The sequence below is a fragment of the Hakea prostrata genome, chromosome 1 (genome assembly GCF_041222555.1).
Source record: "Hakea prostrata isolate BN-2017 chromosome 1, UWA_Hpros_2, whole genome shotgun sequence".
Classification (NCBI taxonomy): Eukaryota; Viridiplantae; Streptophyta; class Magnoliopsida; order Proteales; family Proteaceae; genus Hakea; species Hakea prostrata.
Window position 1 is genome coordinate 4,522,509 of NC_142600.1, and position 25,521 is coordinate 4,548,029.

Consider the following 25,521-nt stretch of genomic DNA (forward strand, 5'->3'; position numbering starts at 1 on the left):
CATTAAAAAGATAACTAAATAAAAGGATTACAATCTACAATATGGTTTTCTAGCAGCATCACTTAAGAGTGAAGACAATAATATCCAAACCAGGAGACAGAGTCAAATTGTATCTCACCAGAACTTGTAATAACCCTACCAATAAATTTGTTTCTTGGTTTAACTCACGGACATGGTGTAAGATAAAGCAATCCCTGCAACTCCGTTGAAGTGTGCGAATGTCATCAACCAAAAAATCAACATACCAGGAAACTCACACACTACGGTTCGAGGAGAGAGAGTGTATGATAATTGACAATTGACATATGAGAGGGCGTGGAAAGGAATCTCCAATCCTTGTTGTGTAGATTCTTTTCACCTAGTAGAAGTGAAAAAGTATAAAAATCTTGCTAACCCAATGAGTTTGAATTTTCGAGTTTCTTATTGGCCATCCAAACCGGTTCACAATAAAAAAATATTCGGAAGCAGTGACTCTTGATTGGGTATACGGTTTAGTCTGTGAATCTGGGGCTCTTCTCTAAAAATCCATCTCGGCCCCTTTTTTTCGGATTTGCGGTGCGCGTCCTTGTTCTAAGATTTGAAACTTCGCTACCGTCCTTAAGTCTAAACCTCGTTAAACGCTTAAAACCCTCTGCAACTGTTACGGTTTCTCCTGCATTCGACTTCCGACTTCGTTTGTTTCTCTTGTGCTTCATTTATCTTACGTTAGAACTTCCAAATTTTACTTTAGGGCCTGAAGATGAAGTATCACTACAAATGCCGGAGAAGAATTGAGGTGAAATTTCAGTATTCTCGTTTTGTTTTCTCCTGCTTTCTTCAAGTTTCCTTTTTCTTGTTTCGTAGCTGCTCACTCATTATGGTTCGGAGATATTTCCGCTATATTAATCGTTCGTTTTCAGCGTTTCGTCTGCTTCTTTGAATCTTTTACAGCGCTTGATCTCTGTCTCTTTCGATTGTTTAATTTTAAGTTTTGCATGTAGAACTGTTCCGCGATCTCTTTCCTCGACGGCTTTCTAATGATTATTATGGTCGAATCTTTAAGTGGAGTTCTAAATCTTCTTTTTCGTCTCTATTGTTTTTTTCCCCTCCCTTTTTCTTCTCACAGCATTTTTAATTTGTTTTTTTTTTTTTCGCAGGTTCTGTGCCGTTAAGCTTTTGCATGGGTGAAAATTAGGGCGGTCTTGAGAAATTTTCGTTTTGTGGAACTTAATCCTCGGAGGCCTGAGGTCTAGGGGGAAATTTTCTCAGGTGGGATGAATAGTGCATTCAGTGAGCAGATACTGGCGGACAAGCTTACTAAGCTTAACAACACCCAGCAGTGTATCGAAAGTATCCTTTGAAAATATTGTAATTCCTTCTTTGTGTTGGGAAAGAGAATTGGAAACCTTCTCACCGGGTGAAAAAGAATTGAACTTCATGTTCATTTCTCTGGAAACAGCCCGGTGATAGAAGTTTGGTCCCTTTTTTTCATCTGAAATATGAAATATCATAGTAGTTCGAGATGTAGATATTTTCCATGTTGCTGTTCGAATTTCATTCAGTGTTGTATGTGAGGAAGCTGCTGATACCTTAGTTTATCTCAAGATGCAAACTTTTCCTCTATACTTAATTTTCAGTGACTTTCAAGTAGCTGTTCTCTATGTTTTAATTTTCGGAAATGTTTAGAATTCTGGCTGGAGCATCATTGGTGGTTTGTTAATCCACTGCTAAGTGAAAAACTGTACCACTTGAATGTTATGGTATACATGAATCCACATAATGTGATAGTCCCTTGAAGGTGATCCACAAATTTGCTAGGGTTTTCTATGGAGCTCCTTATGGATGTTGCCAGAAAACTAAGTAAATTTACTAACAACTCATGGCCATATGTATCAAAACCACGTGTCATTGATAGTAAGATCTTCATATATCCAGCTAGGTTTACTCTCAGTTCCAAGATATTTAACTATTGTTGTGTATTGGTTGATATTTTTGTTGATTCTACAACAAAGTTAATGCCTTATTTCACTGCTGAACACAACACTAGTTAAAATTGAAATTTTAGGATGACTTGTCTTCTCAGAGGAATTGATTAAAAGGAAAATTTATTTTACCGTATAAAAGTATTTGTTACTAGGGTTTAAGACTTGCATCTTTCCTTAGCATGCTCCAAATTGGTACATCCAGAACCTTCATAATTTGTCGCTTGATCATCATATTGAATCCATGAATCTAGCTGTCACTATCAAGGTTGTCAGACTAGAATTGGGATTTGGATCGGGTGTATCTGTTCTCGACTGTGATTCCGTTGCCAATTCCAGTTCTTTTGGAATTGGCGTGAAACCTAGAAGGCCAACATAGATCAGTCACTTGGGGTGTTCTGTAATGGGGATTGGGCTCAACCAATTCACCTAATCAGATTCTGATTCTGTTCTTTGAACCCTGGTCATCACTATTTTCTTTCGTATTGAAGTGATTACCGTCAATTCAGTCTTATATATTGAAGGAGTATGTTTTCTTAACCTTTCTATAGCATTGTCACATTGGTGTATTTTTCACCAGAAGAAGGCAGACCTTGTTGTTGCAACGTGGAATAAGCAATTTCATAGCTCAGAGAATTCAAAGAAAGTTGCATTTCTATATCTTGCCAATGACATCCTACAGAATAGCAAGCGTAAAGGCACCGAATTTGTCACTGAATTTTGGAAGGTTCTTCCTGCAGCAATTAAGGATGTTAATGAGAAATGTGATGAGCATGGGAAGACTGTGGTATCTCGACTGGTATGTGTTTTTCACCTTTAATGTATAGAGTGACTTTTTTTTTTTGGTAACCTTTAACGTAGAGTAACTTATTTGACCAAGCGCTGTTGACTGCCCATTAAACCACCGTTTCTCTTAGAGAAGGAAAAAAGGAATCTTTGAATTAGTTGGCAACTAGCAATCATTATGATGTCCCTCCAACCCCTCCAATCCATAAATAAATAAATAAAAAAATAAAATAATAAGGCAAAATTTGGAGATTCTTGTGGTGTATTAATGATGGTGGATGCATGTCACGCTGTTTTATTTACAGGTGGAGGCTTGTTTCTTCTACGGTAAAGTTGCGCTATTGCAACCATTGGGTTGCAGGTTTGAAACATGGAAACAGCCTCTCCGAGAAGTGGGGGTAACTGCATGCATTTGCCTGCCTACACCCAACAGTGACAGGGAGCATCTTGTGCAAGGATGCCTCCCCCATCTTTTTCTAGAATACTGGAAGAAGTTCTTGTCTACTTGGTATCTCTGTTAATTGTATTTCTTTGAATTCCTATGCTACATGGTCATGCAATTTGTTTATGGAATTCTTTGGTTGGTTATAAGTTTTGTGTCTTCATATTCCCACAGCCTGAGTCCAGCCTGGCTGTATCCTTTTTTTTTTTTGGTAATAGCCTGGTTGTATCCTTTTATGACAAGCTTTTGATAATAGGTTTCAAATTATATTAATGTTAGGATGCATAACATTTCGTGCGGGAATCACAATCGTTTCCTTTCTAGTTATGAACCTTAGGTGGCTGCCTGTGGAAGTGATCATTGTTCAAGAAGCCTAAGTGGCTAAAGCAATGCAAACTAGCATTTCAATTGAGTGTGTCTACCTGTTCTTCCTTAGAGGTTTCATTTCTTGGTTCTGATGTTGGTCTTTAAGTAGGGTTCATCAAGCATGGTTTGGAGATCAGTATTATTTTGGCTGGATCATCTGATCCATATCCATATTCTGTATCGGACAAAATTACTCCAATATTTAATGTGTGGTAAATCAGCTGATCCTGTAGCAATATCAGGATTTTTCTCTAAGTGCTGATTCTTTATTTAGATTGATCAATATGGATTAGTATTGTACAGGTCTAGTCATGTCTCCTAGACTAAATCATTAAATACTTTGATCTGAGTTTCTGAATATTCTTGTTATTGATATGCTATGGAAAACTTTGTATTGGTTGAATTCTTGTGATTTTTATCTTCTCTATAACCGATGAAGGATAACCACGGAGTAGTCTAGTAGGTGAAGGGTTAATAATTAGGATAATGATTTAAGTTAGAGTTGTGACTTGGAGGAGAACGTGTTTGGAGAACTTAACAACAATTAGAATTATAAAGTAAAAGTTCTTAGTGAAGTTCAAGTATCTCTAAAGCCCAAAAAGAAATGAAGGAAACTAAATAAATTGAAGTGATAGAAAGAATACGTTTTGGATGAGTCCTCCTGTTGGACTTCTGGAAACGACAATTAATGATAATAGAAGGAACACAGTCCACCTTTAAAATCATAAAATTCTGAGGGGGTATAAATTTTTCCTCACAACACAGAATTTTTCCCCTCAAAGATAGATGGTGACAAACCTACACTGGTTAAGACTATTAATTGGAGTCCTAGTTAAATTATAGGAGTAGAAACTAGAGATGCTGTCTCAGATTTAGTTGCTGTTACTATTTGGTCATGATTCTCACAGATCACCTTGGATTCGTGAGATCTTGATCTTTGTTGGATAGGTATTTACAACTTTCCAAGGTCTTCAGTATCAGAATTGGTGAGCATATCCACAAGCCAATTTCTAGATATGTTTTGTGGATGGTCATGTTCATTCATACAGTGCTAAATTGAGACCTAAAGCAATAAGCTTAGTAGTTATAATTTCTCTTATTATAATTCCATTAAAATAACTAAAAATATGAGCTCTAATAAGTTGGAAATCTGTGGATGTGTAGGGACGTTATTCTGACCCATAGATGATTGAGAAACCAAGTTTTATTTTATGTTAAGGAAATTCTCAATCTTCCTTTCATATTGCATAGAGAATTGGAGATATACGGATATATTAGACAATACAAGATCTTGAAATGATAAAATATTCCACTTTTAGATTGTATATGTTTAGTGGAAGGAATATTTACTATAATCCTTAATTATTTCTTACAACTTTAATGAATGGAAAGGAGAGGGAGATTTTCCTGATTAATTTATGGGGACAGAATACTTTGTACTAGTAAGGACAAATTAATTGAACGAATTCCACCCATCTGCACATTGTTAGTTTTAACTAAGCAATCAACTCGATTGTGACCACTAACCAGAAAACCGTCGCCTGCATTTGCACAGAAGGTTATTCCTGTTCTGAACACCGGTTATTCCTGTTCTGAACAACCCGCCCCCAAAATTTTCTGTGTTCCTTGGAGTTCTGAACACCCTGCTAGGTCAGTAGGCGAGTCGTTTTGCAAGAACTGCACCCAACTGGAAAAAACCGTCGCCCACATTTGCACAGTAGGTTATTCCTTTTCTGAATACCCGCCCCCAAAATTTTCTGTGTTCCTTGAAGTTCTGAACACCCTGCTAGGTTATTAGGCGAGTCATTTTGCAAGAACTGCACCCAACTGGAAATTTTAATCAGGTCTATTCAATCTGTTTTGATGATGTTTTCTTTTTCGGAGCCTTGGAGATAGAGATGGAAGCTATTACCAAAAAAAAAAGGTTGAGATGGATGAACATCTTTATCCTGCTACTAAGTCTTTGCGAGACAAGATTCTTCTGAGTGAATTTCTTTCCAGAAAGGTTACCCAGAATGGAGTCCTAAAGTCCTCTGTTAGCCCTCAGAGGTAGATAAAGGTTCTGTAGATGTTGCCTTTTGACCTATGGAGTTTGGTGAATTAACTATACTTTGTTTTATACCAACATTGAGCCCAAAGGTTCTAGTCAAGGTTACAGCAGCGTAAAACCCTACGAAAATCACAGAAATCAGTGTGTATTTCTGTTATAATCACTATTTGTTTCCAATTTATCTTTTAGGTACTGTGTAACGTAAATAAATATTTCACAATAATAGGGAAAAGAAACTATTTGCCTAAAATGCAAAACCTTTGGCGATGGACCTGCCTAGTTTACAGAGTTCATTTTTTTCCTACTCTTTCCTTGCTGCTATGCTCCTCATTCAAATGGTTTAGTCTTGCTTGTCCTCCAATAGAATCTGAAGATGGGGGCTCGGCAAAATCCCTATCTCTCTCTTTCTCTCTCATATATATATGTAATGTTTTCAGGTAGGTAATTGAGGGGTACATCCCCAAAAGCTTTCTACCCATTGGCAACCCAAGCCAGGGTGGACTGCAATGTTTGTGAGGTTATTCCTCTGTTCTGATCAGTTAAGAGCGATTGAAGGAAGTCCTAACTATTGGTAAGTCAGTCATACTTACCTGAAAATGATTACCCAATTTAGTGGCTCTTTCCAAAAGGCTTCCATGCAGATGAAAATTGTCCATCTAGCTTTTGGATGTTACGTTTGAGAAGTTTTTCTATCTTCATCGATCATTCATTCGGCCACTTCCAAACACCATTCTGTCATATGGCTGGATTCACCCTCCATATCAAATGTCAAAATCTTCTTTCACCGTGTACAAATGAGAAGTAAAAAACCAAGAAAAACAGACATCAAGTAGCTACTTGAGATAGAAAACTAAGAAAACAGATATCAAATGGCAACAAAGATTTGTTTCTTGAATTGAAGTTTATTTTCTGGGACACAATTTTTTGTTGGTGCAAATGGAGTGGATCCTGTCAGACGTGGATCATATTTCTGTGTTGCACTCATTGGATGAATCATAATGTTTGTTATATGCATTTGTGAAAATTTAGACATTATTTTCATTGTCATTGACAAATTGTTGCTGCACTTATGTGATGAATAAGTAGATATATCCATAACAGAATCCTTTTGTTTTAACTTGTTTTGAGCCACATTTTCTCATAGCATTGTCACCAGTGCCAAAGGTGTACAAGGGTCTGGCGTGTTTCCTGTTCAGCATATTTTCATATTATAGGATAAACTTTGTGTATTATTTTATTCTGAGGTTGGGGTTTGTGCTGTACCTAAATTGTTAACAGTTATATTTTGGACCTGGAAAGTATAATCAGATGTGTAGAAGATAAACTAATTCAGGATTTGAACATAACAGTTTGCCTTTCCTTTGCACCTTTTTTCTTCTTCTTCTTTTTTTTTGGTTGGGGGGGGGGGGGGGGGGGGTTGGAGGGGTGGGTATGATTGCACCCATCTTCATTCGTTGTTATATTGTATTATTTTAAACCTTTTATTTTTTATGATCTGTGATTTCATTGCACATGGTTTCCTAGAACACACTAAATAGTATGCTACACCAATTAACAAAATGTGTTCATAATTCATAGGTTAATATCTGGGAAGACAGGAAAGTGTTTGGATCTCAATCTCAGAGCCTCAGAGATTTGATGCTAGGCCAAGAGTCACTGCCAACTTTGGAACTTGGCAGAAAACGTTCACGCTCTGTTAAAATCATAAAAAGGGATTCAAGGTCCATAAGAACTGTAAGAACCACTAGGCTTGTATTGCCTCTCTCTCTGTAATGTCCATTTATTTTTGAACTTCGAGTAGTTAAAGTTTTAGCCTCCACCCATCTCAGTCTTCCATTTTCTTTGAAAGTTTTTTGTCGATCTGACCTTGAAAACTACAATATAAAAACCAGAAATTGACCATTGGAGGCACCATAGAGAAAGTAGTATCTGCATTTCACTCTGTGGTTAGTGAACATTCCGATGAAGATATAGAAATGAGCAAATGCAAGTCAGCTGTCAAACATTTGAGGAAGATGGAGAAAGATGTTGATATTGCCTGTTCCAGAGGTAAGTTTATCAATGACTGCAAACCTTTTCTTTTTTTTCTAGCTGGCCTTTCAGAAACCACTCATTGATCAGCCTGGTATGCATTCTTCTTTTTATTTGCTAGAACTGACGAATAGTAATTGTCACTAGTAAAGTGCTGTAATTTGCCTGACAATTTCTTTCTTTTGCTTTTTCCTTTAGAGGATCCCAACAAGAGGACAAGTTTGGAAAATATGGTTGACGATCAAGAGAAGGTTTTGAAACAATGCGTTGAAAAACTTAAATCAATTGAAGAAACAAGAGTGGCCCTAGTCTCTCAACTAAGAGGGGCACTACATGAGCAGGTATGTGATTATAAATTCTAACCCCATAGTACTCAAAAAATTTTAAGGTTAGAATATCTTTAAAATAGGTGAGCAGGTGGTGAATATAGAACTTATTTGGTCAACTGTTCAGGAATCCGAACTGGAGAACTGTCGCACTCAATTGCAGGTGTGTGTCATAACCTTGGATCTCCAGTAACATTTACATTACCTGTTTCCTTCAGCTCCTTCTTTTCTTAAGGAAATTAAAAAAATTCCACTGTTTCTGTATTTGTGAATAAGAAATCCATCCAATTTTCATACCATACAGAAGTATATTTGCTAATGTTTTTACATTCGTAGTGTCCCAAAGTAAAGTTAGACATCACTCTTTTCTTAAGGACTGATTATAGGCTGTGTGGGTCACTTGATTGCTAGAAGTAGAGAATATTTTAAATATCAAATGCCAAATGGCAAAGTGTTTCCTCTATCTCATCAGTCCAGGAACAATCTCAATGGAGTTCCAAATAGAATCTTCTTGAGGTTGGTATAGGAGGTGGGTGTTTCTAACTCATCGTTGTATAGGATTCCTACCAACTGAGGGAACACTCTCTGTGTTTCTGGGAGCTTTTGTTTTTGTTGATACTGTGTATCTGATGTTAACTCCCGCTTTGTGCAGCACTGAAACCATAGAATATGATTTTTCTTAAAAATAAATTAAGAAGAAAAGTCATGGATCTTTAGCTTAAACCTAGAACTATTTCAGATACTTTTTGACTTCTGAAATGACCATAGCAAGCACCTAAAGTACTATGATTAGAAACAATTTCACTTGAATTTACTGGTAAGTACATTCACAATGACAATGCCCCATTGTGGATCATATACAATGAGCATGGCCAGCACACGCCCTAATGACAATGCCCGCCCAGTTGTCTATTGCATACTGCATGCTGTTAATGTAATAGTTATTTAAGGCTGTTAAACTCTCTTCTGTATTATTTAGTAAATCAGAGTTCAGAAATTCACAACCCAGAAGCCCTTTATGTCTTATATATTCAATCTTATTTTATTTATTAATTCATTAAATTGGCTTCTGAGTAATACATCCAAGGCAAAAATTAGTTCTTTTCCACTGTAACATTGATGTCTTGCATATCATCAATTGGTTAGGTGGCACATGCCCAGATGGAGGAAGCCAGCAACATGAAGAAGCGGCTCAGAGGTGAAAAAATAGAGGCACCAAAGAAGTCAGCAGCAGAAATTGCAGCTGAGGTAGCTGATAAGTTGGCAGCTTCTTCCTCTTCACAGTATATCATGTCTTCTGTTCTCTCAACATTTGCAGCACAGGCAGCAAAAAGTGCTGGATTGGCCACATCTTCAATACCCGCTAATTCATTTAGCTCGGCCCCAGTGGCTTCATTTACTGATACTAGGAATATACTTGAGAAGCCCTCCAATATGTTTGTTGCTGCTCCTTCACAGCAACTTCCTAGCTCTTATGCGCAGCAACTTACCAGTCAATACCAAACCTTAGTTCAACCGATGATACAAAGCCAAGCTTCAAGTGCTCAAACTCAGTATCATGTCCTTCCAAATCCTTCCCAACAATATGCGCAGCAATCGGTCGGGGTGGTCACAAGTGGATTGCCTTATCCTTATGCTAGTTTTCCACCTCTGCCACCAGGTCCACCCCCACCCCCACCCCTTTCGACAAGGATTGTAACACCATCATCGGCTCAGCAGGCGCAAATTCCCCAAACTCCGCAGCAACCGATGCAACTGATTCAGCAGCTACCTGTACAACAATCGATGTCATTGCTTCAGCAACCACCTGTACAACAATCGATGCCAATGATTCAGCAACCACCTGTACCTCCTAGTTTCCGGCCCCTTCAACCTCCTGGGATGATGTACTACATCAATCCTAATCAACCACAATGACTTCATCGTCATTGTGCATACTGTCCGAATTAATTTAAACAAAATACACCTATTTAACATTTAGTCCTCCCTCTACATGGGAGCCCCCTTTTTCATAATAGTTTACAATACACCTATTACATTGTTAGGTACTTAGGTGAGAGATTTAAAAGTCGTGGGCCTATTTAAACCAAAAAAAGCAGTTCAATTTGCTATTGTTAATTATGTCCTTGTTTCTTCGTCTTTCTTCTTGTTTTACTACTTCTACACACCCACCCAAATTTTTTTTCTTTCTTTCACAATAAAATAACAAACATGGCAGTTGCAGAAAAAAAATTTTTTTGTGTAGATTCTCTGGAATCGACTCAGCCAATTAGCCTGGCATATTGCACCTCCTGTGGAATTGGCAATTGTATAATTTGGTTCGTTTTAATGTAAAACTTCATCTCAAATTGTTTTTGAAAACCGCTCACTTAAAGACATTAAACTCTATAGACAACAATGTTTTTAAGAAAAACTTTCAACGGATCAAATTTGCTATGAAACAAAATGAGCCTTTAAATATCTAAGGAAAGCAGCCTAAGCTGCACCGCAGGTAAGACTGACATCGCCCATAACGTGTCACAGTTGTGACGTTACTTGGGTTTTCAAGTTGCAGTTGCCTTTACTCATTTCCTTTCGGTGAGGTAACAGAATGAATTGGCATGATGTTTACTTCAAAGGTGAAAATAGAAAATCCAGAATCAATACGATTCGGGATGGACTATAAAGAAAATGTTTACACTTTTGGCGAATTTAAATCCAGTTAAGTATGCAAAGTCTAAAATTTTGAAACTCTGACAGAGATGTTTAATTTAAAATTGCAAAAGAGGTCTTAGGAACTATCGGATCATCCCATCACAAGATAGATATCTCACCTGAAGAATATGCGACTCCTAGTTTGGCAAGGGATGCATTCTGCAATTCAAATTCAAACCAAAAAACAGTTACATTGCTTTTTAATGTTCAATTTTATAGTTAGGTTTCTCAAGGCATCATGCCAGCCTGTAGACTTTTAGGCCGATTAATAATTCTATGGTTTTAAACAAGAAAAAATTTGCCAGTTCAACAAGATTTTAAACGCCAATCAAAGTTTAGAAACTGTTTTAGTTACAGGTAACCCTACTAAATGTGGGAACGATATGAACCAACCTTAGCGTCCGGCTTGATGATCTTGACATCAATGTGCGTTGGTGCAGGAGACTTCAAATGCTTATCCGTTATCCTACAAGACATCAACGCACTCACATAACTTTGTACAGAAATTGTTTATATAGAAACTAAAACTCTTTAAGTTTAAGACCCTGGTATCCACCAAACATCAGATCGAGGGGCCTAATTCATTAGCATGTTGTCCATGTGTTGAAGTTCATCTCAATATGATTTCTGTATATTGTTCAGAGTTGTCCGCTCTACTATGGTCATAGAGCGTGACTGAACAATTGAAATGTTGAAGCAAAGGAAAGCCACATACAGTTTTAGTCATATAGTGGGATTGACCGCCTAAATTGAAATATGACCTCTGCAAGAAACCCTTTACTCTTGGATAAGCAGTGTTGCAGTTGAGGTTGCCCATTTGTCGCCAAAATTGAGTTCTCAAATAATTTGCAAAGGTTTTTTTTCTCTGCAGAGAGAATGGATTCAGATGAAACTTACTAAATTGATAGATGGTAAATGTGCCTTCAAAGAAATCACCAGGCGGCAGATATCTGGACCCAGGCAAGCTTACCGAAGTAGGCTGCCTAAAAATCCTGAGGGGCAAAAGTAGGAGCCAAGTTTTTGCTACTCACCTGACAAGTACCCATCAAAGCCTCTTCAAAGCTTGCTCTGCTTCTCAGCTTCTTCTTGTCCAGGGCCAGTCATTAGATTCCAGCACAGCATGTTCATTATTTCCCATTGATCCTAACCTCAAGGACAGCAATATTGTCTGCATGAAACTCTGGGTCCTAATTTTAGTTATATTAGAATAAGCAAAAGGATGCAAAACACAATCAATGATGATATATTGTCCAACTTACATCCATCAAGTCACCAAGATCAACTCAATGCAGAGGATGCACAGTCTTCTCCCTGAGTAACTCCTGTACAAGTAGCTGGTCACAGAATTATCCAACTACAAAATATGCCTAGGTATCACATTCAATCAAGACTATACTTCATGTGAGTTTTAAGATGACACATGCAAATGCAAAATGCAGTAACACTCTTACAGGAGACACTCTTCATTGGTAATAGAGAGAAAAGTGACTAGTATTTTGAGGCAGTAGATGTCAAACCTGAAAGTGCATAATCTCCTTGCCTCCCAAAAAATGGACGAGATTAATGATTTCAAGGGATAAAATGATAGTGATTAGGATTATCCCCATCACCCACATTTTCCCAGTATATTGTCCCACCTGATAATTAACTTATAGATGGACCAGATTGTCATTTCCTTCCATACCTTCTTTATACAAAGAGAAATATGGTCTCAAATTTTGAATTTTAAAAAGTGGAACCAATGTAGCTTTACCATATGAGAAGAATTTTCTGCTGCATAAAACTAGTTTAACCTGAGAAAGGTACCTCTAGGAATATATGTTCCTAACCAAACCATTGAAAAGGGATATGGGGTGCGCAATTGTTTCAATATTAAAATCACCCCAATACTGAAAAGATAGTTTCAAGGAAACATTTGAGTAAGCAGCCTCTGATGTGGACTCTCTACTGACAGCTTTTGGAGAAGAAAAACCTTCACTGAATAATCTAGAATACTTCTCTTCTCGAATCCACCAGTATACTACAAGAAGAGTACCCCTCCAATGGAATGCCTCTATCACTAAAGGGAGAAAACTCCCAAGACCACAGCCAACTAAATCTGAAGGAAGCACAGAGTTTTGTCGCCAAGAGGCCCCAAGACCAAAAGTTCACTGCTGAACAACAAGCTGTGCTAGACCACATAAGGGCTGAAGAAAAGGTTATGGTTGCTGACCTAAAGTCACTTCAATAAAGAGGAATATGATGGCTAACATGATCTCCAATTAATTTAGGATTCATATGATTTGCCAGAGTATGGGAAAGATGAGAGTAGCACTCACTAAGCTAGAGAGTCTGTCCATAAATGATGAACCACTGAAAGGGATATATGGACCATTAAGACACTGCACCTATTAATTGGGCAGGATGAAGGAAGATTACCTTCAAAGCTTGACAACAAGGTCAATTAAGGTCCTTTCAACAACATTACCATCAAAGGCCTTGGAAGCCTCCAAAAAAAATTCCAGTTTGCAAATTGACATTCCACCATCGAAGAAATCACTGGCAGAGAGGGAGCCCAAAGCCCTTTTGTGCCAATCGGCTCCAGTGGTGGATCTCTTGAGGGAGAGATGAAGCTCGATGAAATATGATCGCCTTAGCCAACCTTTGGGGGGAAGGATGAAAGTTGCTCCTTGTGTTGAAAACAGGGCTGAAGTGATCATGGTGAATGAAGATAAAGTCATCATTTGTCAAAATCCAAGCCAATTCAATAAGACATAACTTTGGGTTATTTTGGTTGAACCTCCACTACTTTACTACAAAGAAGGATAAATCCAAAAAAAGTTTGGGGATGGGTCTTCTAAAACAACTTTTAAGAGAAAATAAAAAAGGCACCATTATAGCACAAAAGGAATGGGAACTGTTAAATTAATTGTGTTGATCTATAGTTTAAACAAAGGAACTGAAGCAGTAAAATATTCTATGATTACATGAGTTTCTTATAGCATACCCATCCATCAATCGAAAATGCAACAAACCTAATGATGCAGACCTGGAATTGGCTGCATGGTGGGCTTTCACTGAAGGGGAATTAGAAGAATAGGAAGATTAACAAAATCTAGGGAATAGTTCAACTTACTGTTGTTGAAGATATTCTTGAATAACAACCTTAACTATAGAAAAGACACTTGAAAACGAAAAGATAAGAAATCAAAGAAAGGAATAACAATCCCGTATGCACTGAAACTCTCATAAAAAGTCAGATTCATTAATCAAATCATACTTCCAAAATTCCTAATTTGACTCTAAAAAGGACTCCTAATCACACTCTAGAAGACTCAAAAAAAGGTAATCAAAAAAGAATCCTATCTGATAAATAAGTATCCTAATCTAACTTAAACACTAACTTAAATATTAAAATTAACTACTAATCCCGTGTATCAGCATTACCCCCACTTATGGGCTTTTATAGAATAGGCTCATTATATCAATTTACCCAAAAGCAAGAGCCTTAATGTCTAAGGAACCCACTGCTGGGCCAAAATTAAGTATTTCAAAGCTCAATTGAACCTTTTGGACATTCTCAACTGCATCACCTAAAACCAAGGATTTGTAGGAAGGCGAAAACAGCAGGAGAAAAACAAAAAGAGGAACAAAACCATACAACTTGCAGCGGCGAGTTGTCCTTCCCGGCAGTCTTCTTGCATTTTCTTCTTCGTTCCTTTGAGTTCTTTCTGTTTGTTCATTCCTTTCTACGTTTCTGCATTATCTCTGTTTTCTTTTGTTCAATTGTTAGGGTTTGATTCAGCAACCATTTCAACCCGATCTGGTTTGAGTAAACTTAGGTTCAACCGCGGTTTAGTCCATTATAGTAAATGATTTGAGCACATGGCAACTTCTCAACAGCCCGAAGCACAGATAGCACAAGAACAGATGCAGTAGAGGATTTGAATAAGATTAGGAGTAACATGTGGTACAATCCGATGACCACCCCGCCCGCCACCCTTCCCCCGCTGCACGACCACATCCTTTCCAATTTCTCCTCCCCAATGACCACCCCGATGACCCTTTCCCCTTCGATGACCACCTCGTCCACCACCCTTCCTTGCCTTCCGCACCGCATTCCAACTCCTCCGAGCCTCCTGGCTCACTTTGTCTCCACACTGCGAATGCGGAACTCTCCCTCCCCCAAGCATCATCTTGCAACCTTCTTTTCCCTCCTTCCGACTGATCCCTGGTTCAGCCCTCCTGCAACGGGTCGAAATTCTTCCGGAAGAATGTTGTCCGGGGAATTCGGCCCGCCTCCTCTTGGCATCATAAAGCTTTCTGCCAAACAATGGAACTCTGGGTTCCATGGATAGTTGTTATTGATAATGGAATTCTGCTTTTCAAGTTCTCCTCCCCTAGTAGCCATTCGAAAGCCATCAATGGATCCCCTTGGTATGTAGGGAAATCCCCTATTTTCATTAAGCCGGGAGCCTCATGCCTGAGGGTTGAAACACTCGGACAGAGGGGGGGTGGCTTCACTCAACTGAGCAGACTCGAAAGGCTGTCCATGCTCGTATTTGTGTTGAGGCGCCCGCCCGCTCAAGCGACGATTCGGGAATTCACTTCAACTAGATTATAGTTTACGATTGGGTTCCTCTTGGTGTCGTCATGGTCAGATGTTCAAAAAGAGCCGGTCTGGCCATGCGCGCCCTCGTCTCGTTCCTTGTGGCGACGATGGGGAATCCTAAAAATGATTCTTCGTCTTCGCGCCGGGGGGGTTCCCCCCCCCTGCGTGCACGAGAGGGGGCGCCACCATGTCGAGGATGCCTCAAATCCCCGAAGTCGATTGATCGGCGGAGATCCATGCCCCGCGCCCGGTGTTCCTCCCACGGAAAACTACAAAAGGAGAGGTTGAGTGGTAAAGATCCAAACTTCTCCGGGGAGAGGTGTGGGTTTGACCTGGGAGGCATTAAATTTCTAGTATTAGAAAAGCACCAATACCAAAAAAAAAAAAAAAGACCGGGCTGGGCGTGGGATTGGTTCAATAGTGGCGTGAGCGGGAGGGAGGGACATGCCTGGCTCCGAAGGTGGGCACCCAACCGAACAGGTCGTCCAAACCCCACCCAGTATCAAATCTAACCACCCATCAAGACAAAGACCAAATCAAACCACAAGAACCGACGAACCCTTGGCAGGTCCCTGGCCGCCACCCACCACATTCCTCGAACTATCTCCTCAACCACTTTCCACATCCCAACTCAAGATCCCTTTTTAAACCCAGCCCATTTACCCCTACCTCTCGTTTAACTTCCAATTCTGAATCCCAAAGCCCAACTAAAGCCACCCCTAGCCCACCCCATGGCATAAACTATCATACCCATCTTGGCTGCTAACCCACCCAAACCCAATCCTCCCATCAACCAACTATCCACCTCCGTTACTCTGTCCCCTGAGCCTTATATTGCTTTACCCCCTTCCATCACCGAATCTACTTTCACCCCTGCCTCTTCAACCCCAGGCTCTACCTCAACTATTGACCCTGACATGTTCGAATCCCCCTACCCCCTTGGTTCATCCTTGTGTGAGTTCCCCCCTCCTCATTGTTTAAATGACCATATGTGCATGCTTAATAGAATTGATGGATCCCCATCTCCTTGTAGCTTGGTCACTGCCCTCCCCCATAGCTGTTTAAATGACTGATATTATCATTTGGAATGTTAGAGGCCTCAATTCCCTTGCCAAACAAGCTGAAATAAAACAATCCATCCGCGAGTCTAAGGCTTCTTTTGTTACTTTGATAGAAACCCATGTTCATTGTGACAATTCCCATCAAGTTGCCAATTCCATTGCTCCTTCTTGGTCTTTTATCTCCAACTCTTCTCACTCTCCTAATGGTCGAATCTGGATTCTTTGGGACCCTTCAATATTCCAGCCCACCCTTCTTTTCTCCTCTTCTCAACTCTTACACTTTCATGTTTCTTCTACCTCCTCCCCCCCTTCTATCTTTCAATTGTCTATGGCTTTAACCGCTCTTTAGACAAGATTCCTCTCTGGGCCGACCTCCTCTCTATCTCCTCCTCCTTGTTGGGTCAACCTTGGTATTGGGGGTGACTTCAATATAGTCCATTTCTCAAATGACCGTATTGGTGGCAACCCCCTTGACTCTGTGGCTGTGGATAATTTCAATTCCTGGATTAATGATGCAGGTGTGTCTGATCTCCGTTGGTCTGGCCATCGTTTCACTTGGGACAACCGCAGATCTGGCTCCGCCCGTATTGCCTCCAAGATTAATAGATTCCTTGTAAACCTCCCGTGGCTCACCCACTTCCCCTCCGCTCATGCCCATTTTGGCCCTCCCCTTCTTTCCGATCACTCCCCCTGCCATCTCAAGCTCCTAAACCATCCTTCCTTCGGTCCCAAGCCTTTCAAATTCTTCAATATGTGGATTTCTAATCCTTCTTTCCTTCCCACTGTCATGACTGCTTGGTCCCAGCCTATCCACTGTCACTCTCTCCCCCTTGTGGCTTTCGCTCGAAAGCTTCGCAACACCAAAATTGCCCTCCGTTCCTGGAACTCTGCTTCTTTTGGTAATATCACCTCTAGGGTCTCCACATGTCGTGATGATCTCGCCAGAGTTCAATCCTAGCTTCAGATTGATCCTTTTTGCCCGTCCTCGGTCATGGAGGAGAAATCCCTCTCCTTGCTCCTCTCCTCTCTAGTAGCCCAAGAAGAGAGCTTTCTCCGCCAAAAATCCCGAATCAAGTGGCTTGAGCTTGGTGACACCAATACCGCTTTCTTCCACCACTCCTTTAGAGCTCGCCACAACTTCAACTCCCTCCCTTGCCCTCTCACTAGCGGGGGTGTCTGGATCTCAGATCCCCCCAGTATCAAGGAGGAAGTTGTCTCTTACTTCTTGAATCTTCTTTCCCCCCCTCGCTCATCCCCCTTTCCATCCATCCTTAATAAATTCATCGACCCCTTGCTCCTCCCTTCCCTCTGCTCAATCCCTTCTCTTGATGAGATCCGCACTACCATTCGTTCCCATAAAGCCAACAAGGCCCCTGGCTCCAATGGCTTTAGTATGGGGTCCTTCCTGGCCACTTGGGATTTCATTGAACCTGACCTCATTTATGCTATTCATAGCTTCTTCCTTAACCCTTCTCAGCTCTCCTCCATCAATAATACTTTTCTTTGTCTCATCCCCAAAAAACCTAGTGCCTCTTCTCTTTCTGACTTTCGCCCCATCTCTCTTTGTAATCTCATCTACAAATTCATCTCCAAGGTCCTTGCCAATTGTCTTAAATTGGTAATCCCCTCTTTGGTGAGCCCCAACCAATCAGCTTTCATTGCAGGCCAAAGCATCTCTGACAATATCCTCCTCTGTGCTGAGATTATCCATGGTTTTGATAGAGCAAACCACTCTCTTGCTGCCCTATTGAAGGTTGATCTTCATAAAGCTTTTGACTCTATTCGGTGGGATTTTATCAGTGAAATCCTTTCGGCTATGGGCTTCTTTCCCTCCTTTGTCCATTGGATTGAGACCTGTATTTCCACTCATCACTTCTCTGTCATCACCAATGGTTCCCCGGCTGGTTTTTTCTCTTCGTGAGTTGGCATTCGTCAAGGATGCCCCCTCTCCCCTTACCTCTTCACCTTAGCTTTAGAAGTGCTTTCCCACCTCATCCAATCCAAAACTGATCAGTTGCTCATCTCTCCCATCCCCAAGTGCCGATCTCTCAAGCTCACCCATCTTGCTTTTGCGGATGATCTCATGATTTTCTCTAAGGCTAACCACTCCTCCATCTCTTCTATCCTATCTATGCTCTCCCTCTTTGAATCCCTCTCGGGCCTCAGATTCAACTTCGAGAAATCCACCATCTTTCTCTCCGGCATCTCTAATTCTACTAGAGCTTCCCTCCTTCAGCTCTTTGGGTTCAGCCCAGGCTCCTTCCCTGTGACCTATCTTGGTCTCCCCCTCATCCTTGGTCGGCTCACCCGCCACCATTGTTCCCCCATGCTTGATCATATTCGGAAAAAGCTTCAACTCTGAAAGAGTAAGTTGCTTTCGTTTGCGGGAAGAGTGGTGCTCATTTGTTCTGTCCTCCAATCCTCCTATCTCTTCTAGTGTGGCATCTTCTCCTTCCCTAAAACCATTATCCACTCCCTGGAATCAATTTTCTAAGCTTTCCTTTGGAAAGGCCAAGAGTCTCCTCACTTCCTTCACCCGATCTGCTGGAAGTCCATTTGCCGTCCCAAATCTGATGGAGGTCTTGGAATCCGTCGTATTCGCGATATGAATATGGCTTGTCTCATGAAGCTCATTTGGAAGATCGCCTCCAAACATGACTCCATATGGGTTTCCTGGGACTATTCCTACCTCCTCAAGAATGACTCGATTTAGACTGTCTCACTTCTCCCCTCCTGGATTTGGAGAAAGCTCCTGCTTCTTCGGGAGCGCGCTCTTCCCGCCTATTCTATCCAAGTTTCGACTGGTGTCTCCACTTCCTTTTGGCTTGACCCCTGGCATCCGATGGGTATCTTGTACACTCTCCTTGGCCCTAGAACCGTTTACAACACCCGTATCCCAAAATCTACCCCCCCCTCTCCTCTTTCATTTCCTTTGGTTATTGGTCCCCCTCCCCCACCCAAGTCTCACACAAGTTTGGAATTCCCTCCCCCCCCCCCCTCCTCTCCCTTTCCGATGACCATATCACTTGGCTCCACCCCCACCCTACCTCTTTTTCTACTGCCTCGGCTTGGAACCTCCTGAGAACCCCCTCTCCCCTTATACCTTGGTCCCCCCTTGTTTGGTTTAAGAGACATATCCCTCGCCATGCCCTTACTCTTTGGAGAGCCCTTAACCTTGCCCTCCTTACCCAAGCTTTTCTCATTAGCCACCACATCCCCGCCAACCCTAACTGCACCAACTATTGGAATAGTTTAGAGGACATCGACCATCTCTTTTCTTGTTGCCCTATTTCTAGCCCTATCTGGACCCTCGCCCTTGCCTCCATTTGGCCCATATCACGTCGCTCTTTGGGCTTTGCTAGAGATTGGAAATGGATTCTGAGAAATTTTGCCGGTACCACTATCTGTGATCTTGTGGGTAAGCTTGTCTTTGCCACCACTATTCACCATCTTTGGTGGGAGCGTAACATAAGGAGATGGTCTTCGAAATCCCAATCTCGAGATATGATTTGGATCGCCATCTATTTTGATGTTTCTTCGAGACTGCGTTCTCTTCCCCACCCCCTGTTGTAGACTCTCTAAGAAATAGGTTGATTGTTAGTTCTTGGAGTCTCTCAGCTCCTTTCCATACCATACTGGATATGTGTATTCTTATTAAATTAATCATAACCAAAACAACTATCTCCCCTCTATTGCTTATTAAATTAATCATCTGAAAATAAAAGATGAGATACATAATATACACAGGGGAAATTTTCAAAGATACCCCAAGATAATTGGCAAAAAGCATAGGCACCCCAAAATTATAACAACGGGCAATAACATCCCAAAATGTTTCTTAAATTTGAAGATAACAACACTCCAGTAGAAAATTCTGTTCAGTCATGGTTAGATAACATCATAATTCATAAGTTGCCCTTAGTCTCTACTGACTTTATAATGTTAACCTTAGTAAATAGAATCCTAAATTTAATCTCTTTTCCTACATAAGTTCCTTCTTTCACCCCTGTTTGTCATTCTATATTATAAGATACCGAATAATATAACTAAGGGTATATTTGTCATTTCCTCTAACCAACTAACAGTTCTAACAGAAAAGTGGGCAATTGCAAAATTTAGCATGGTTTTGGGGTGTCTTTGCTTTTGCAGATTATCTTGAGGTGTCCCTGGAAATTTTCCCTACATATAATTGTCATACATTTATATTCTTGGTTCGGATCAGGGATATGAAATCCGGTATGGTTCATACCAAACAGTTCTGCCTTTATTAAAACCATATCATATCAAGGATTCCTTGTCCAGATGCCAAAACTGTACAGATCCTTCTTTGGTTTGGTTTAAAATGGTTCTTTTGGTTCCAAATTGACACCCTTACATCAGATCTGTCTTTTCTCCAAATCAAGCTGCTGGTTTTGATTCATATACTCCCTAAAATTTTAGAGTAACATACAGTTTTTTAGCCCTAATCCTTAGTGATGTGAGTCATGTGACTACCCCATCAATTGGTATGAAAACTGAGGAGGGCAAGCAGAGCCAGTGTGTAGATGGAATAATATCAACGGTTGCTGAACTCTAGTTCAGAATAAAGGATGGTAGTGCAGATTTGATTCAGCATCACTAGAATAAATTTGTTTAAGACAGGGACTTTTCATGCAATTCAAAGGAATAATAATGTGAGTTGCCAACCAGACAACCAAATTGGATGGGGATAATTACTATTGCCCCCCTATACTTTGGTTTTATTACTAATCAATCCTCGTTCTTTATAAATTATTATTTCCCCCCTCACTTCTAACAGTGTTAAGTGGTTGTCCATGGTACAACCTTTCGCCGAAATTCAACCGTTTCGGTGAAAGGCAAACCGAAACGACGAACAAAATTCAAACTTTGCAATATATCGCCGAATTGACCGATATATCGCCATAATCTCGATATTTTGGCGATTTCTAGCGATTTCTAGGTGATTTCTCTCACGGTTCTATTACGGAATCTTCAAGGTTAATGGACAATCTTACCAATTCTATCCCAATGATTCAAGTTTCAAAAGGCAATGTGACAAACATGGTTAAGGAAGAAAATCTACATAGAATAATTTCTGAAAATAATTCAAATTAGGAAGACATTCTATAGCAAGATCTTCAAGATCAATGAACAATCTTACCAATTATATTCCAGTGATTTATGCCTCAAAAGTCAACATGCCAAATGTGGTTAGGGAAGAATATATACATGAAAGAATTTATGGAAACAATTTAAATTATGAAGGAATTCTGAAATGGAATCTTCAAGGTCAACAGGTAATCTCTCCAATTGTGTCCGAATGATTTAGGCCTCAAAAGGTAACATGTTAAATGTGGCTATGAAAGAGAATTTACATGGAAGAATTTATAGGAAATAATTCAAAGTTACCAAATATTGGCATCTAATTAGGGTAGACACCAAGTTTGGGCCAAATGACCAAACATACCCCCGAAATGGGAGGTCAAAATTTACCGAAACAAGGGCCAAATCTTGCCGAAATTTCGGCGAGATTTCGCCAGTTCGCCAGGTAGGGAACCAGTGAATTTTGGCGAACTTTCGTACTATTATTATCCGCTCTTTTCCCTTTATTATTATTATCCGCCCTTTTCCCCTTATTATTATTATCCGCCCTTTTCCCCTTATTTTAAACCTATTCCCCTCTTTACTTCTAGTATGAGCTTGAGCTTTGCTTTTCTGACAGTAACCAGTTCTATACATCTGCCCTTCTTAAATGTTCCTTGTAGCTGTTAACATTGAATATGTAATGTCTACTTTGCCCTTCATTAAAATTTAAAAAATGACATTACCCTCATTTATAAAAACCATATTGAATGCCAATTATAACCTAAAATCTTATATTGTAGAATCAATTTTGGATTTGAAAGAGTAACAGTTATCTCCATTTAAAATATACAGAAGACCCAAATCAAGAAAGTTTGTGAATGAATTACCTCTTGAGATCTTGCTTCTTTGTCCCTAACTCCATTAAAAACTGCATTGTGGTGAAGACAAACTATTTCACAGTATAAACTTAAGTTCAAACAACAAAAGCAATTATTTGGGAGAAAAGAAATGAATCTGTGTGTGTGTGTGTTGTAATTCTTGGAATTTACATAAAAGAACAAAAGAACAATGATCTCTACTGCAGCGTGATACTTGTTAATGAGGGTGTTACTGTTGCACTAAAAAATATAAATCACATGGAATTTTCAAGTAAGGTTCATCTTCAATGGAAGCATTATCCTAAAATTATTTTTCTTTGTTTTCTTCGAGAATTTTCAAGGATTGATGGGACCACACGCTTATAGTTGTTGAAACTCTCAAGCTCGATTTAAATTTTCCACAATCACAATTATGGAAGTTTTACAAACAAATTAGCATATAAGACGTTAATTGATAGGAAATTTGGTAACATGCACAATGGTTAGCATATATTAGGTGATTTTCAATTTCCAACTTTGAATTAAATTTGATCTTTCCTCATGTTTAGTTTCTATTTTGAGTTTTATTCAATCACAACTTTCCTTTGTTTGATAGTTTCTTTTTAGAGAAGAAAAGTCACATCTTCCATTTATTTGGTGGTTTCTTTTTAGAGAAGAAAATGGATTTAAGGTTAATTTTTTTCCACAATTAATTAAGGATAGTATTATAATTTGACAAAAGGGTAAATAAGAAAAGAGATAACTCGAGGGTTATTTTTAGAATTTTGAAAAAATATATAGATACCAGTCATGCCACATCAGTAAACTAACGGAGCTTAACGGTAGGGGGCCATTAATAATTGTAAACAAAGTTAAAGGTTGGATTAGTAATTTTAAAAAGCACAGGAGATAAAATAGTAATAAAATTAAAGTACAAGGGGGCAACAATAATTATCCCAATTGGATAATAATGGGTAATATGCTTAAGTTGAGTCTCCGTGGGGTGTAATGGGCATGGGCTTAGTAATTTTGAGTTTAATCTTGAAATAGACAATCTCTATAGGCCCAAATATTGGGAATTTAAGTCTTAAACGGGATTAGTGATAGTTTATATTTTAACAATGGTTCTAGAAGTTTGAACAAGTGTCCTACATTCAAGCCATAGTGCCTATTTTATTAAAGTTCTAGAATGGTTTCTATCTTGAAGAAGTCCTTACCATACATGGAGATTTTCTATTTTGCTTATTCTCATGACAGTAAAAATAAAGTTTAGACTTGCTGTTTCATTTGCTTCCTAATTCTGTCCTTTGATTCTAATTAACTTCAGTTTCTACTTTCTACCTTTTAAATTTCTTTAGTTGGTACACTGATAGTTACTGATTTTGCAACTTGCTATTTTAGGAGTTTCTAACTAAAGGGTGGTGCTATTTGGGAAGTTGTTCAAATTCTGTTTCATTTTTCAGTACATAACCCAAATCCAGGACTTCACGAGGTCTTTTAATTCTAATTCATAGGTGATTAAGCTAGGGCTATCATATTCCTGTTCTCTGGGTTATGAATTCCCAATCCACCCACAATTAATGCATGTAAACAGATTGCCCGCCAACCAAATGATCTGTATATTCCAACATCCCAAAGAAGGTTAAAAAAAAAAAGGCCTTGTCAACTGCAGTAAGACCTTTTTTAGGGCATCCTAACAAGGAAAAGTTATAGGTGGGGAGATTTGAACAATGATTAAACTAAAACGGTCAAAGCAACCTTAGAAATGGAGTTACTCTCAGGAATAATAAAAAGACTAGCAAAATATATAACTTTGTATTTAAGCATAGAAACTGGAGGAGAAAACTAATCCTATAAGGTAAAAGAAATGTCAGAAAACAAGTACACGTTTTTGAGTTTTCAACTAGATAGTAGAGGAGAAAACCAAATTTACTAATGAAATCAACTCATGATGAAGCAAAATTTTGACTGAGTGCTCTCTTGATTTTTTTATTTCTAATCTTGTACTTATTTCATCTTCTTCTTTTTTTTTCTTTTCTTTTCTTTTCTTTTCTTTTTTTTTTTTTTTTTTTTTTTTGGGGGGGGGGGGGGTAAGTAATACATCCAAGCATTAACCATTCAGGCCATTCAGGCAAGTCTTTTCCTTTTACGAGGGTCAACATCTATTAGATTCAATACCCATTTATTCATGTATTCTGCATTCTGAAGGATAGATTTCCTAACTTGTTTAATCAATTTCACTTTTCTTTCAGAAACAACATAAGGAGCTTTGACAGTGTCTGTAGTTGATTGAACATGTCGAATAACCAAGGTGTATCAAACTGTAGTTCAACTATTTCGTAACTCTATCCTGTTCTACAGTCTCCATAGCCACAACTATTTTCCCTAATATTCTGAAATACGTGGTATCCGCTCTCATTGGTTCATGAAATTGAAGAAGCAACCTCAGAGCAGAGACTCAAAGCAGCCGACAGAAATCCATATCACCATTTGAAAGTTATGAATACACCATATACTCCAGGGAACCCACAGCATATAGAGAAACAAAAATCCATAAAAAGAAAACAATGGAAAACGAGGTAGATCTAATTAAGAAGCCTCAGAGAAGTATCCTTTATTCTACAAGCTGATTAATCTAGGCAACAGTTCCCATTAAAGAGAAATAAATCGCTAAAAAGACAAACAGAAAAGGAAAGATAAGGGAGAATCAACAATTGAATACCTTTTGGAAATCACAAACAACTGCTGCCATTACATTTCCTAATGCCAAATTGGCTAGTTTCGATCGAACTGTTTTCGGATCCATCTCCCCTTCCTTTCCTGGAAACTGAGATTCTGGAAGCCTAACCATCACTCGAAGCCCTCAAAGGTGAAGAAGAAGGAAGACGAATGTAGTTTCAAAACCAAACAGAGGAAGCGTTAAAAGACTGGAGGTAGAATGGACCACACGAGCAGTGGGGTCCATTAAAAGGATTTGATATGATAGTGGGTCCCACTATGATTATTGGACGTCTGATCATTTTTTTTTTTGTAGAGATCTGACGATTTCCACATGCCCTTATGCATTGTGAATTTATGTCCCTTTTTTGTACGACAGATGAATTTATGGCGGCCATCGCCTTTCCGACTTTTGGGATCCACAGACACGAGCTTATGATTGTAGAATAGCTCAAATCAATCTGAACCGTATGTTTACCAAAAAATCTGAATCATACGTCTATCAAATACCTATCAGTTCAAACTCAGACGCCTGATTTCCAGTACCAGTAAG

General features: G+C 39.3%; 1 protein-coding gene and 1 long non-coding RNA gene across 11 annotated transcripts; one reads left to right on the forward strand and one right to left on the reverse strand.

Moving 5' to 3' along the window:
- The first annotated feature begins 472 nt into the window (after positions 1 to 472).
- Positions 473 to 10,122, forward strand: LOC149026835 (ENTH/VHS family protein). The gene is made up of 8 exons (XM_089156559.1): positions 473 to 775; positions 1,137 to 1,329; positions 2,513 to 2,760; positions 7,184 to 7,339; positions 7,498 to 7,654; positions 7,835 to 7,977; positions 8,090 to 8,125; positions 9,109 to 10,122. Exons 2-8 carry the CDS (start codon positions 1,254 to 1,256, stop codon positions 9,877 to 9,879), a joined length of 1,587 nt encoding a protein of 528 aa, XP_089012685.1. The 5' UTR covers positions 473 to 775; positions 1,137 to 1,253; the 3' UTR covers positions 9,880 to 10,122.
- LOC149026836 (uncharacterized) lies at positions 9,650 to 25,168 on the reverse strand. Of its 10 annotated transcripts, XR_016173576.1 has the most exons (8): positions 24,973 to 25,168; positions 22,281 to 22,321; positions 11,916 to 13,342; positions 11,688 to 11,824; positions 11,372 to 11,521; positions 11,050 to 11,122; positions 10,776 to 10,815; positions 9,777 to 9,862 (listed from the first exon to the last, which is right to left on the reverse strand). It is a non-coding gene; the product is annotated as an uncharacterized LOC149026836 (long non-coding RNA). The 10 variants fall into 10 exon arrangements; XR_016173569.1 differs by lacking the exon at positions 9,777 to 9,862 and adding an exon at positions 9,650 to 9,733 and having other exon boundaries at positions 11,050 to 11,521; XR_016173570.1 differs by lacking the exon at positions 9,777 to 9,862 and adding an exon at positions 9,657 to 9,769 and having other exon boundaries at positions 11,050 to 11,521.
- Between the last annotated feature and the right edge of the window lie 353 nt (positions 25,169 to 25,521).

Bases quoted from the DNA above. Each gene is read 5' to 3' on its own strand.
- LOC149026835 (XM_089156559.1), top strand. From the start codon at position 1,254: ATGAATAGTGCATTCAGTGAGCAGATACTGGCGGACAAGCTTACTAAG. The intron at 7,340-7,497 runs GTAAGAACCACT...TATAAAAACCAG, and splicing joins ATTCAAGGTCCATAAGAACT to AAATTGACCATTGGAGGCAC. The intron at 7,978-8,089 runs GTATGTGATTAT...TCAACTGTTCAG, and splicing joins GAGGGGCACTACATGAGCAG to GAATCCGAACTGGAGAACTG.